Below are 14,667 nucleotides of genomic sequence, written 5' to 3'. Positions count from 1 at the left end.
CCATTAATGTCGTCCTCTTACTTCAGATGTAGGTATTCTTACTTGAAAGTGTCCGTCCTGGTATCTCAAGCAAATCTTTTTGAAAAGCTGTGAGGTCGATCATTGCGCACAGTCCTGGATTTTTGTCTTTACACATTGTATTATCAGATTTTCTCTTAGAATCTCATCCATGTCTCATAACTTGCCTGACCAAGTGACAAAGTAAGTCTTCACCTTGTCCCAACGACGATCAAAGTTGGCCGAGGATTTTTTCACCATAAGTTACTGGACAGGTAAGGGTTTTACCGCGCCATTAGCATTGGTTACGCAATCTCTAGCCGTCGCAGTTCGGGGACGGGCAGTCCGGCGGGCCGCGGCATTATGGCATCACTGGGCGCTTGGGGGCAGGCACAAAGCAAGAAGTACTTGTCTTTCACAGGCAATTCAGAGGGCGGGGAGTAATTACTTATCAGAAATACGCTAACGACTTAATGAGTACTTATTGTTCTAAATAATAGATGGTCTCCGAGGGGAGTCCCTACCTTACGTGTGGAGAGAAGATGTAAACAAAATGTCTTTCACGGGTTAAAAATATGTAGTTGAGTTTTTAAAATGTCTCCTTCGGGTTCTCCCGTTTTGGAATGTCTTTGGAGGGTTCTCTGTCCGATAGACATTTTTTCGACATTATAGGCCCCACCAGTGATGCGTCCGTCCTGTTATCACCAATGTTAACGTATCTGTACTGAAAAGCTGTAGGTTGATCAGCGTGCACAGTGCTGGATATTTATTATAATATAATCTCTTAGGATTGTTATATTTTTAATATCACTGTGAAATTTAGGCCCATATCTCATATCCAGTACCGGTATTTCACAACTTGCATGTGTCTGTCCTGATATCACAAACATATCTATTTCTGTTTTGAAAGGCATCAGTACAGTTGCATTGCGCAAATCTGTTTTGAAAAACTGCTGGCTACTCAGTCAGTACACATGGATTGTTATATTTAATATCACTGCGGAATCTAGGCCCATATCTCATATCCGGGCCGTTCGAACGAGCCCGCTCCTAATCTCTGTTTCGTTTGTGATGGATTGCTGCGCGATCGCATGGATAGGTCCCGCGATTGATCCGAGTTTAGTCCCAACACCTGTAAAATGCGTAAGTAGTCCTCGGATCAATATTTGCAGAATCGGGCATTTGTATCAGATCCGCGCTTGTGTGCGATGATTGCTTTTCTCGGCTCATTTCGGGGGGGCCATTCGTCAGGCAGAGATGTCTCGTCGCTACTGGGTTTGTTTTCGGGCACCGAGCTAACTTTCCCATGATCTCTCATAACAGATTTACACATTGACGCTCCGTCAGTGGGCTGGGTGTGATCATTTTGGGCTGATATAGATAGTTGTGTGGTTGTTGACAAATTGACATCTTTTTGGCACTAAAAGCTGGTTTGGAGGTTAACTTGCCCTCACAGAGAAGTTGCTCAATACTAGGGGGCTGATGTAAAGTAGTTGTGTGATTGTCAGCAAATTGACATCCTTTTGGCACAAAATTGCTTGTTGTTGGGTGTTTTCAGGCACCGTTATGCGGGAGCTAACTTTCCCATGATCTCTCATAACAGATTTACACATCGATGCTCCATCAGTGGGCTGGGTGTGATCATATTGGGCTGATGTAAAGTACATGTAGTTGTGCGGTTGTCGTTCAATTGACATCTTTTGGCACAAAATTGCTTGTTGTTGGGTGTTTTCAGGCACCGTTATGTGGAAGCTAACTTTCCCATCATCTCTCGTAACAGGTTTACACAAATTACACATCGACTTTCCATCAGTGAGCTGGGTGTGATCATATTGGGCTGATATGAATAGTTGTGCGGTTGTCGTTCAATTGGCACTAAAAGCTGGTTTTGGAGGTTAACTTGCCCTCACAGAGAGGATACTCCATTGGTGAGCTTGGTGTGATTATAGGGCTTATATAAATAGTTGTGTGGTTGTTGGCAAATTGACATCTTTTGGCTCTAAATGGCTCGTTGTTGGGTTTGTTTTTGGGCAACGTTATATATGCGGAAGCTAACTTTCCCATCAGCTCATAACAGGTTACACATTGACGCTCCGTCAGTGGGCTGGGTGTGATCATATTGGGCTGATGTAAAGTAGTTGTGTAGTTGTCGTTCAATTGACATCTTTTGGCACTAAAAGCTGTTTTGGAGGTTAACTTGCCCTCACAGAGAGGATACTCCATTGGTGAGCTTGGTGTGATTGTAGGGCTTATAATGTGTGGTTGTCGGCAAATTGACATCTTTTGGCTCTAAATGGCTCGTTGTTGGGTTTGTTTTTGGGCAACGTTATATATGCGGAAGCTAACTTTCCCATCAGCTTTCATAACAGGTTTAACTAAATAATCTTCATGGATGTGTGTACTGGATTCATTTTTCATTACAGCAGGACTGCCATTAGGGACACATTTCTTAACATTCTATTTTTTTGCTCAGAATCTTTTCTATATTCCTTTCCCAGCCTAGTTTTGCTCCAGCCCTGCACAATCATGTATGTGACTGTAAGTACTTCTGGACCTGACATGGTTATCTAAATCGGTTTGTCATTCTGACAGAACTCTAATAAGGGTCGCAGTTCTTGAACAGAGCATTACTTCCAGTTTTCTATTTTTGCTCGGGACATTTTCCTATCTCAGGGAAAAGTTTGTCCGATCCCTGCATGTACAGATGCTGTAGTGTTTACCCGAGTCGAGTCAACATAGTACTTAGTATCCTTTGATTTGTTAAGTCAGAACTCTAATAAGGGACACAGTTCTTGAATCACTTCCAGGTTTCCATTTTTGCTCAGGACAATGATTTTTCTATTGGCAATTCCATGACAGATTTTGCTCAGCCCTTTCTCCAGCTTAAATTTTTTCCATTGTTTGGGAACTCATGTTGTTGATTTTCCTGGCTAACTATCACTGTCAGTTTAAGCTTGTAAAATGACATTTTCAACAGTTTTATGTCATTTTCGAGATGGATGGGGTAAAATTGGTACAGAAGGATGTGCAGAGTCTGACACTGTTGTGTGTAGCGGAGCCGACATAGTTATCCTGGATCTGTTTGTCATTCTGATAGGACTCTAATAAGGGACACCTTTCCAAACCAGAGTGTCACTGTCGGGTTTCTATTTTTGCCCGGGACATTTTCCTTTTTCATGACAAATTTTGCCCAAGCCCTGTATGTGCAGACGAAGTAGTGTGTACTGGAGCCAACTTATTATATGAAAAATTTATTATTCCGTCAGAACTACAGAATAACAAAGGGATGCTGTTCTTGAATACACATGTAGTACTACTTCCAGGTCTAAAGATATTTTCCTGTTCCATGAAAAATTTTGCACCAGCCCTGTCTTCAGCTTTAAGTTTGTTTCCGTCCCACTACTCATCGTTTGGAAGCCCATGTTGTTTATTTTCCTGGTCAAATACATGTTGTACATGTGTGTATGTAGTGGTGCGTACCTAAAGCCCGGACTTGGAATTGGACCTAAAAATGTTTAGGTCAAAGTCCAAAAAAAACCTAAATGTCCGGAGCCAAGTCTGGACTAGTCTTGCAAAAAGCTATCTGTCCCTTTTTTGTTCTGAACCATCTAAAACCTTCCATAGACAGTGAAATTTTCACTGGAAAAAGACAAAAAACATTTCGTGTTTACACTGACTGTATAAAATTTGCATGTATTTTTCACATTTCATATCAATTCATGCTAACATGCAATTTTATATGCACCATCCCCCCTCCCCCTCAAAAAAGAAAACTTTCTAACGCACATGATATGCAATGATGGGTTCAGGTCCAGACTTAATGTCCGGACCTGAACCTGAACTGCTGGACCAGAATCCGGACCTGAACCTAAATACGAGTTTAGGTACGCACCACTGTGTGTATGTCAGTCTAAGCTTATGAGTTCATGACATTTTTTTGACGGACGAGGTAAGATAATTTTCCCTCCCGACAAGATGTTTTCCACCCTGGGATAGAAGGCTGGGTCCTGTAGACAGCCCCAATGTGCCCCTCTCTTGGCTCTAAATGGCTCGTTGTTGGGTGTTTTTGGGCACCGTTATGCGGGAGCAAACTTTCCCATCAGCTCTCGTAACAGGTTTACACATCGACTGTCCCGGGACAGAATCTTAAATGTTGTTGATTCTTTTGGTTATTACATGTATATCAGTGTCAGTTTAAGCTTGTAAAATGACATTTTCAACAGTTTTATGTCATTTTTGGGATGGATGGGGTAAAATTGGTACAGATTGTGCAGAGTCTGACACTGTTGTGTGTAGCGGAGCCGACATAGTTATCCTGCCTCCCTTTGTCATCATGACAGGACTGCAATAAGGGTCCCACCCCGGAGACGCAGTTATCACGTTCTGTCACTTCCCGTTGCCACGCCGACGTGAGAACATCTCCCACGACAACGGTGCATGAGCACGGCTGTATGCTCCCGTCATATGTCATCTTGTCTTGTGTGAAGTGTGGCAAAACATTGCTTGCTGCAATGTGCTTATACTTATCTATTTAGTGAAAAGTGATATGTATAATTATGTATAGTAGTAAAAAAGGATATGTATAATTATGTATAATGGTAAAACGGGATATGTATAATTATGTATACTGGAAAAACTGTTATGTATAATTATGTATACTGGAAAAAATTATGTTTAATTATAGCATAATTATGTATAATTGGACTTCTCCCTAGGGACTTATTAATGTGTTCTGCATATTAGTCACCCCCTGCTATGTACTCCATAAAAATATGAACAAGATTGGGTAAAGCATTTTTGAGTTATTGACGTGCAGTCCGGAATTAAATTGTTTTTCCGGAATAAAATTGCGGCTTGTTTTACTAAGAAGACACAATGGCAGTGGGGTAGTGTTTTTCTGTCTGTCTGTCAGTGTGTCTCCCTGTGTGTGTTAAGTCTTGTGTTTCTGTCAATCCTAATTATTTACAATGCATCCTCGGCATGGCTTTTTTTGTCATAATAAAGTAGCAAGGGTAAGGGGGAGAAGTCTGTCATTTCTGATTGTGTTTTTTTTTTTTGTTCTGTTCCCAAGAGAGTCACATTGGAATCACAGTCTCCAATTGGCGATATTAAAGGAAACCTTTGGATATACATGTACTTGCACATCCTCCCAAGCAAAGATTGGGAACCTTCTGACTAGGGAAAAAGAGAAGAAACACACAGGAGATATCTGCTCTTCTCCTGGGTGTGTTTCTCCAGACCTGTGTTTCCCCTGAGTTTCAACTACCAGCTATGCTAGTTCATCTTTATCTGTGGGGTAACTTATATCCATTGTTTTAAAACCAGGATATCAAGTGGATGGACAGTGGTTTAAAAGTACAATATTTTTAAAATACAGCTTGTTTACCAATTAAAAACCACCGCCCGTCGCATTGACATCCCAAAAATGTTTTTTCTTAAGCGACGGATAAAGGTTACCCTGCTGATAAAGGTGAACTAGCGTTATTGGTCAAACTGAGTTCTGGAAAGAAAACAATAGATGTTATCAGTCCCATCAGTGGTCATCTTGCACAGGTTTTGACTGTTTTCTGAAACACATTTTTCCTGAAAATAATATAGTTTTCTATAAAACTGTTTCGCCTTGACCAAGCATTCCCAGAGACCAGGTGCTGTGCCACTCCTATAGTGGACTCTTCTTACAGGACAGCCTCACAGAGCTGCAGTTCACTCAGGTCATGGTAGGTGGAGCTTCATTACTACCATTAATAATTGATCCATTAGACGAAATGATTGAATGCTACATTTTACAAAGAATTTCGTACAAAATGTCAGGTCTTGCCCTTGATTTTGTCGATATATGACGTATTTACAAGGAGGTTATGAAGGGAAGGAGTTAGGACACAATTGGCCTTCATTCAGTGATGTTCCCCTCAGGTGAGAATTAACAACTTCAGTCGAGGTGCCTATATAACCACCTTGGTATTATGAAGGTCTTTATTAGGGATTTTATATGCTCTAATATATGTATTTTCTTTAATATTAATAGCTAAGTAATATTATAACATGATAAGGAAAGAACAGGACTTGAATTTTGAAACTTTTTTTATCTCATTAATCTCTTGATTTCATTAATATGTGATCCTGTGAATACGTGACATCAGCCATTGGTCAAATGTGCCAGGAAGTTACATCCACTGCTTATGAAAAACTGCTGTACAGTCACACTTGCCTGGCTACCACTTTTGTACGTTAAAGTTAAAGTTACCCGTACATCTGTGCAGATGCGTAGGTTTGGTTTGGTTTGGTTTGGTTTGGTTTATTTAGATCTCCATTATAAAGGGGTGGTTTATTTAGGGGTGGTGCCCATCTCCATTTCAAGTAGCCCTTGGGCCACACATCTGAAAGCCACTACAGCAGGGGGCTGGTCCGCTGGTAGTGATGTGTGTTTCACTCCCATACTCTTCCTCATTAGTGCTGAGTGCTAAGCAGAGAAAGCAGCATGTACCATTTATAAAGTCTTTGGTATGACTCGGCCGGGGATCGAACTCAAATTGACCTACCGAATGCAAGTCGAACATTCTACCCACTCGGTCATTGCACCGGTTTTGTGGATGTGAAGAATTGTTTCCGTCGTTCCGTATTACGAGAATCAAAGACGAATGACCACCAGGGTTATTGCTGCCCTGTGGTGTAGGCAGTCACCAGTGAGTTCCCACACGTTTTATTACACCCTATCTTCAGTAGGGAACACCCCATTGGTTTTAAACACATGCCTAGTCAACACTGACTACACCACTGCAGGGCATTCTGGTGGTCACCTATCTTCATAATCACTCTTCTACTGGTGCAATGGCCGAGTGGGTAGAAAGTTTGCCTCGTATTCGGTAGGTCGTGAGCTTGATGACTTAAGAAATGATACGTGCTGCTTTCTCTGCTTAGCACTCAGCATTCAGGAAAGAGTATGGAAGTTGAACACACACTACATCCAATGGACTAGGCCCCTGCTGTAGTTATTGTACAAATGTGTGTGGCCCACAGCTACTGAAATGGAGATGGGCGCCGCCCTATGCACCATCAGGCATGGGAAGGACTTTTTTGACTGGGATAGGAGGAACCCCTCACATCTTTGGTTGGAAGTCCTCCTAAGACGGATTCTCTAGATAACAAAGCTGCATCTGCAGGAGCTGTCTTATATGTGGCAGTTCCTGCACCTGTGGGACTATGAGCATCAGTAGACGAGAGGGTGGAGAAGTAATTGCACTCCCTCCTTTACCATAAAAAAAATCAGGTACAGGCCAGGCGTACAGGTCTCTGAAGTCACGTCGGCAAATGACTGTTAGCCTACTCCATTGCCTCTCAAGATAGAATCTTAAAGGATACCAACAACAACGCAAGGCCTGGTAGTCTTGTGGTTAGAGTTGTTATCGTAGAATCTTAAGATTCTTCATTCGAATCCTTGGCGGGCCCCAATGTTGAGCACTTGGGAAAGGCACTTTACACCATATGGTGATCATTACAAATCACCCAGATGGAGGCCTTGCAAGCCTCCATCTTGTATCAGCCACAGGGTATCAGTCCCACCTCGGAAGTTTTTATCTATTCTTCTTTTTTCGTTTAAGACATATATCTTATAAATACATGTACATGTACAACGCTTTCATCTTGCAAACAGTGCATCACACATTTGACAAAGATTTTTCTTTTCCCTTCGGAAACTTTCCTGCATTGTCTTAGATAACGTGTCCTTTCTAGTTTATCTTTAGGTTACCTCCATATAGTCCGGCAGCATAGCTGAAAAAATCAGGCTAATTGTGCACTTTTGTCTAAAAGCACCAAATTCGGCACACACATAGTCAGACATGTTCTAAGCAAATCTAGATATGGAGGCATCTCAATTTCAGCCCAGGAGCCCTTTAGTTGCACTTTGAATTTAGAGACCCCAGAAATGGAATACTAATTTTGGTGATTTTCTTAAGGTACTTTTAGACAAATTTGCACAATTTTTCAGCTCTTTCGCTGGACTAATATACATTTGGCAAACAAAACTGTTGTACTGTACTGTCCTTTCCTTATTGAGTCCACCAAATGTGTAAATTCCCTCCAGGTTGGCAATTACTCCCGCTTCGGAGTAATCAATAAACGGAGCGAGAAATCAGCCGGCCCGACAGGTGAATAATTGATCACAGGATAAAGAAATCTCTTCACGCGGAAAAGCAAATAGCAATTAATAAAGTGGCGGGGTTACCGCTATTATGTCGCCATCACACCCAATGTGTGCTGAGAACGTGCAGAACGAAACTGACAGACGATAAGCAGGAATGTGGCAAGAAATAACCTGGTCCACCTGTATGAATGGGCAGGTAGAAGTTGGTACTAATGGTAGGTAGAACTTGTGCAGGTGCTTCTGGTGTCTACCTGCTTCTAACCTGCACTAGTCCATGTATTTCGTATATACAGGTTAGTGCAGGTAAAATTGGAGTTGTGCAGGTATTTCTGATGTCTACCTGCACCTAACCTGCACTGGTCCATGTACTGGGTATACATTTTGTATATAGGTTAATGCAGGTAAAACTGGAGCTGTGCAGGTATTTCTTGTGTCTACCTGCACCAAACTTACACTGGTCCATGTACTGGGTATACATTTGTACAGTCAAACCTGTCTATAGCGGACACTCAAGGGACCGGACAAATTTGGCCACTATAGACAGGTGGCCTCTGTATAGAGGTTGCAACTTGTAGATAAAATACCCAAGGGACCGACAAAAAGTGGCCACTATGGACAGGTGGCCCCTCTGTAGAGGTGGCCCCTAATACAGGTTTGACTGTATTAGGTTAATGCAGGTAAAACTGGAGTTGTGCAGGTATTTCTGATGTCTACCTGCACCTAACCTGCAATTAGATTTAGATCCCTTCATGTCTGTACATAATGTTCAACTACATGTGTGCCAAATTTGGCACTTTTAAACAACTTTGCACAAGTTTTCAATCTTTCAGTGCCGCTGAACTTATATGCAAACTAGAGTTCCTCGAACACACATCTTCGCCAAATAAACATTCTTTATCGAAGGTCGTTGTTTTTGAATGATTAATGTATGTAATTATGGCTACAATGGGCCGGATAAGCACCAAATACAGCTTAATACGAGATGTTAATATAGCAAAGCTGGATGTAAGGTCTTTAGTTAGGCTAGGTTAGGCTAGGTCTTTAGTTTTATATAAGATTTCACTCTACAAAATGTACATTGCAGTCTTTTCGTAAAAAAAGAAATAATAAACAAACTTTGAGTGACTGGCCTATATATTAGATAATAGGTCATTTAAGGGCTACCTAAGGGTCATACGTAAGGATTGTTACGGCCCTGCCTTGGTGAATGTTTGTGTCCATCTCATGAAAATAGTAAGTAAAGTTTTGCAATCGCGAGTTAAGTCAGAGGTATTTTACACAGTCTACCTGGCCTGGCTATCACGTCAGGCTACTCAGATCCCCCCATTCATAGCCCCGCAAAGACAAAATAGCTGATTGACAGGCATAGTAATTGCTAATCTCCAAGTATTAGTATATTCATAAGCCTTACTTAGATCCTCCTCTACAACCTAGCACAAACCGAGACAAGATACGATACCACCCGCGTTCTATGACCGCACTCGTACAACCCGGAAGTATATGATATTGTCGTAATCGGTTGCACGGAAACCCCCATGCAGTGTGAAATCGAGGCCAAAATCAGGCAAAAAGAGCCAGTTTGAAGGCCAACTTTGACTCTTCAAATCTCATCCTGAAATAGTATTTGAATCATTAAGCGTACTGTATGCGATCGAACAACTCATGAGGATTACGTTGGCACCTTTGACAGCCTGATTTGGCCCACCGCGATGTTTTAATCTTTTTTTACGTGACCATGTCTTATGCCTCAAACGGGCGGGCGTGTAACACCCTGCCATGGCATGACGATTAGTTCTGCTCCACCTTTGATTTGTCTGTGCTAAGACCCGGAGACTGAGGGCAGGGGGTTAATCTGGTGTGACTGGCCCTTGTCAGGGAAAGGAGATCAGGCTTCTGCTTCTGTCTGAAGGGCTTGAATGATAAATGAAGATTAATGGTCCACACATTAGTGCTGGACTAGGGTGACAATGGTGCCAGTGTCATGTTGCACTGCACACCACTTTTGTAAGGGATGTGGTTCTCTCCATGATAAGAATCCCAAAGTAATTATATTAAGTAGATCGCAATTTACATAATTAGCATCTCATTATGTTGATAATCACCCTAAGTACCTACCTACCAAAAGCAAAGAATATCCATCAATCCCCTCTGCAGTTATCCTTTTTAAAAGTTACAAACTATAAGACCCACTGCAGTTCCAAACAAGCTGCTAGGGGGCCCAAAATTACACCATTCACTCCTAGTCCCAACAGCTATCCACCACTTAAAAATCATGAACATGGCACTTCTGGAAAATTTAGGCGCAAGCTTTGATGCTCACTTGCAGTACCAAAACAAGTCGCTAGGAGGCCCATTATCGAACTTGACCTTCCTTTCTGTGTCCCCTACCTATCAACAAAATATCATTAGCATCCATGTAGAACATCTCGAGTTATCGTGTTAACAGACAAACGCAATTACATACAAAGCCAGCTACAGCACCATAGGTAAAAGCTAGCTAAACCATTCTCGCACATGACAATCCTTTACACAACCGCTACACACCTGCCAAATATCGTAGAAATCGCCCAGCTGCATTTTGAGTTATGCTTCTCGAAACAAACCTCGAAAAAATACAAAGCTCGCTGCTGTACCGTAGGAAAACGCCAGGTAAGCCATTTTCAAACTAGGCATGCCTTTCGACAACCGCTACACACCTACAAAAAATCAAAAAGTTCCATCCACAATTTCTCGACTTATATGCTGTTGACCTACATACAGACCCAAGTAAGCAATCTTATAATCTTCGCTGGCGAAGATAATGAGCCATGTAAACTAAAACTGAGCCACATATCCAGCGTTCTCAAAAGCCATCTGGCTTTGCAAATCTTATTATGAAGAAAAAGATCCTTCAAGGCCCGGTGATCAGTTATCTTGAGCTGTTTGCTAGTTTTAAGTGCCGACAAAACTAATCAAAGGAGGGAGACATTTTCATTACCCCTAATAGCTTCCTTCGGAGCAAGATTCTCCCCTTGTCAGTGATTGATGACGGTGATTTGTGAGATTACGAGTAGATTTCTGTGAGGAAAGCTTCTCCAGAAAGGCCTATTTCTGGGGGGATTTTGGGTAAGGTGTGAACTAATTGAGTTTCAGAGTTCGTTGTACTTACATGTAAGACTGTGCTGTCCTTGTCAAATTTCTCCATGGAAAGCTGCTCCAAAAAGGAGCTTTCAGTAGATAGGACAAGCATTGTTTTTACTTCAAACATTCCTGCGCTGTGTAGCTAGATTATCTTGGCCCTGTCCCTGGTGCTGAAGCTGTAGAATTTGGTTGTTGTGCAGTTTTTTTCCCATAGACTAAATATGCATAATTGGGTGCTTGGTGCTTCATCATTTACACATTATATACAATAGCAATAAAAAGCTCCATCAGTCCTCTAGTCTAAAAGCATGTTAGCCTGAAAGTGTTTAGAATATACACACACAGCAACATCCGTCAAAGTGACAGTCATGACATTATCATTTACACGTTAACAATTAGAAACAGTGTACCATCAGTCTTTCTAGTCTGAAAACAAGTTGTCATCTGTATTGTGTTCCCCTCACATCCGCCCTAGAGTGATCATTGCAGGGCTCAAAATACCACCTGCATATGCAGGTTAGTGCAGGTAAAAATGGAGCTGTGCAGGTATTTCTAGTGTTTACCTGCACCTAACCTGCACAAGTCCTTGTACTGGGTCTTATACATAAATGTCCTATAAAGTGGTTGCACGTGGATCTTTCTTAGCTGCATTGGTTGTTACCATGTAAAGTATTAAAAATTAGCAATGGTTCCAGAACAATTTTATGATGATCCATACTTCCTGAATTCAGAGTGGTGCAGGAAAAATCTGTCTGGTGCAGGTAATTTTCAATGTTACCTGCACCAGTGCAGGTATGCAGAAACAGCTATTTCAAGCCCTGCAAGAGTGATGATCGTCTCCGTCTCCGGGAGGTTGGAAATTGATGGATGGTTCAATCGCGGCAAATCTGGATCAGCCTCCGCTGATGAAGCGCTTCATTTCGAGGATTATCCCCGAAGCTAGGCAGAAGGCGTGTCCCGGACGTCTCTACGAGCCTCATTTCCCTCGTGATGAACGGATGATGAGGGGGAAAGCCACTCCACAGGAGCCAGCTTTAGGTCACACTTATTTTTTTCTATAGTTTTCAAACATTTTAAAGATGATGAGAGCTTTATTTGGTTTTGGCAGTTAAAACAAAACTGAATTTTGAGACCAAATTGCATAATGGACGAAACGCACGTCCTAAGAGTTACATCATAAAAGCAAACAATCTTAAAATAGAGTTACATACAATACAAGATAGTTACAGCCTGACAAAAACAAAAAACAAACAGACACTTGTCACTGAATGAATGTCTACAGAGTCTGATTGTATAAAGATGTCACCTGGTACAGAAATGATTTTCTTAGTCTCTCAAACCAGTTACTTACAATGTACCCATTATTCACCCCCCCCCCCGAAAAAGTAGCATGGTACGGACAAAAATTTAAAGCTTTATTCTGCCCTAATTGCCATCAAACTTTCAGGGCACCAACAACTAGTATGGCTCATAGTTTGCAGCAAGTTCTAACACTGGAGTCGCTGACAACAGTACACACAGTAAATGATGTATTTTGATACTGACATGCTTCCATGACCGGGTGAATTTTTCTTTGCACCTTACCTCACTGACCTTTTGAACTCCCTTCTCCCTGGTAACACCAGGCCATGAACCTCGAGCAACGCGATCAACCTTTAATTGATAATAAAGACCCAGCAAGTCTGCCGAGACTCGTTATACCCGGGCTCCAGTCCCAGTTAAACCTCCCGGTGATGAGAAGTTCTGTGATATTCCGCAGTTTTTACGGCGTGTTTGTGAAGCCGTCTTGATTGGGGTCAGCCACCTAAATTGCGCCGCTGGTTTTGGTTGTCAGACTGCATGAACTTCATCTGTGTTCAGGAATGGAATACCTCAACTTTCCTGCACTTGTGATCTTAAACTGCCACCAACATTAGCTTCTGTGCTCAAAGAACAGGAGATAATTACTGTACTCAAACAATAGGAGCTAATTAACAACTAACACAGTTTTGGTTGTCAGTGTGCATGAGCTTAAACTGTGCAGAAAAAGAGGCCCAGTAGAATGCCTCAAACTTTCCTGCTCTTGCAACTTGAACTGCCATTAACAGTAAGAAAGCAATGATTCCATGTTGCATGTATAAAAAGTTAGACTAACAGACTTATACTTTTGAAATGTCTGTCCATGATGTGGTACAATTTACAGGTCCCTTTAAGGCAGAAAGTAAAATGTGTTGTCACCCTACAGTGAGCAAAAGTTCTGAGCGTCTAACCGCCACGTAAACTGGAACGAAGCGCCTGATTTATTGTTCAAAAGTTATCCCCTGTTTTTATTGGTTTTTATGATCAGCTACCTAAAGGCTATCTGACACCTGGGAGTATTTCATCTGCGCATTCATATTTATGTCACAATCAGTTTGATCGTCGCCTCTCATCCATTTTTCACAAGAGCAGAACCCGACATGATAAAAATGATCTCGCCCTTAATGCGCTATGAACGTATGCTTGTATCTTACGATAAACACTATATATATATCATACCTCCTCCCACCACATTTTAAGAAGAAGAAGAATAGAAGTGCACTAGAGGTGGGTACCGGTACAGAAAATTTGAATAAAGGTATGGTTCTTGTCCAGATGTAGAGAATCAGATCTCTGTTCAGACCTGAATCTGGACCTAATTGTTTGTGATTTTTTCGTTCGTATTTTTAGACCAGTCCGAAGAAAAGAAAAACCCATATCATACCTATTTTGCATTCTGCGATTTGAAAGTTATGGAGTTGTGACCAGAAAGTAGCATATGAAAAGCTGTCTTGATAAGAATCATTTAAGATCTATTTTCTCCAAAAAAGAAGCCTTTAAAAACAAAATCTTGATGTCTTCAGTAATTCTTCTCCAGTTCTGTATTGCACGTTCTCTTAAAGTTTCTTGGCCAAACAGTTTTTGTCTATTCACACTCTGGCATCAGTTTTGGAGTTCCAACATGATGTCATCCATATAACCAAATCAATCTGGCCTCAGTCAGCAAGAGATTTACAAAACCTGAGATAAACTCAATATTTCATGAAACAAGATCCTTGATTACTTGTAGAACTTGTGCTGCAGATCCCCCACATAGTCTTACGTAAACCCCTGGTGTTGGACAAACTCTGCCGGAAGCCGAGCATCAAATTTCACAAATGGATTCTGGCTCACAGGGATTTACCCCGTCAACTTCCAAAGTCGAAAGTTTTGCTCCACTTCATCCGAGTTGAGTGTGCCTTGAAAGGGGTCGACAGGCTTCAGACTCCCAGTGGTCACCGTCGACAGGCTTTTAGCCAGGCATGTGTCAAGGCGTCATCTGGACGCACTTTTCTTAGAATAACAAGAAATTTGACACTTGACGCCCTTACACTGGGGAGAAAATCCCCTGAGAAGCATGAAATTCTGAT

General features: G+C 41.7%; 1 protein-coding gene across 1 annotated transcript in view; it reads left to right on the top strand.

Annotated features, from left to right (window-relative positions):
* The window catches only part of LOC118428615 (nucleolar protein 11-like), a gene marked incomplete in the record, with an annotated part of 60,992 nt that overhangs the window by 25,512 nt on the left and 20,813 nt on the right, over positions 1 to 14,667 (top strand). Inside the window, 1 exon segment of the mRNA XM_035838720.1 lies at positions 5,636 to 5,714. Within this exon segment, the coding sequence (XP_035694613.1) occupies positions 5,636 to 5,714 (79 nt within the window).

This window comes from Branchiostoma floridae, chromosome 13, assembly GCF_000003815.2.
Source record: "Branchiostoma floridae strain S238N-H82 chromosome 13, Bfl_VNyyK, whole genome shotgun sequence".
In the NCBI taxonomy this organism is placed as follows: Eukaryota; Metazoa; Chordata; class Leptocardii; order Amphioxiformes; family Branchiostomatidae; genus Branchiostoma; species Branchiostoma floridae.
The sequence above is the reverse complement of the archived record's forward strand: the minus strand, read 5'-3'. Positions and strand labels throughout refer to the sequence as shown.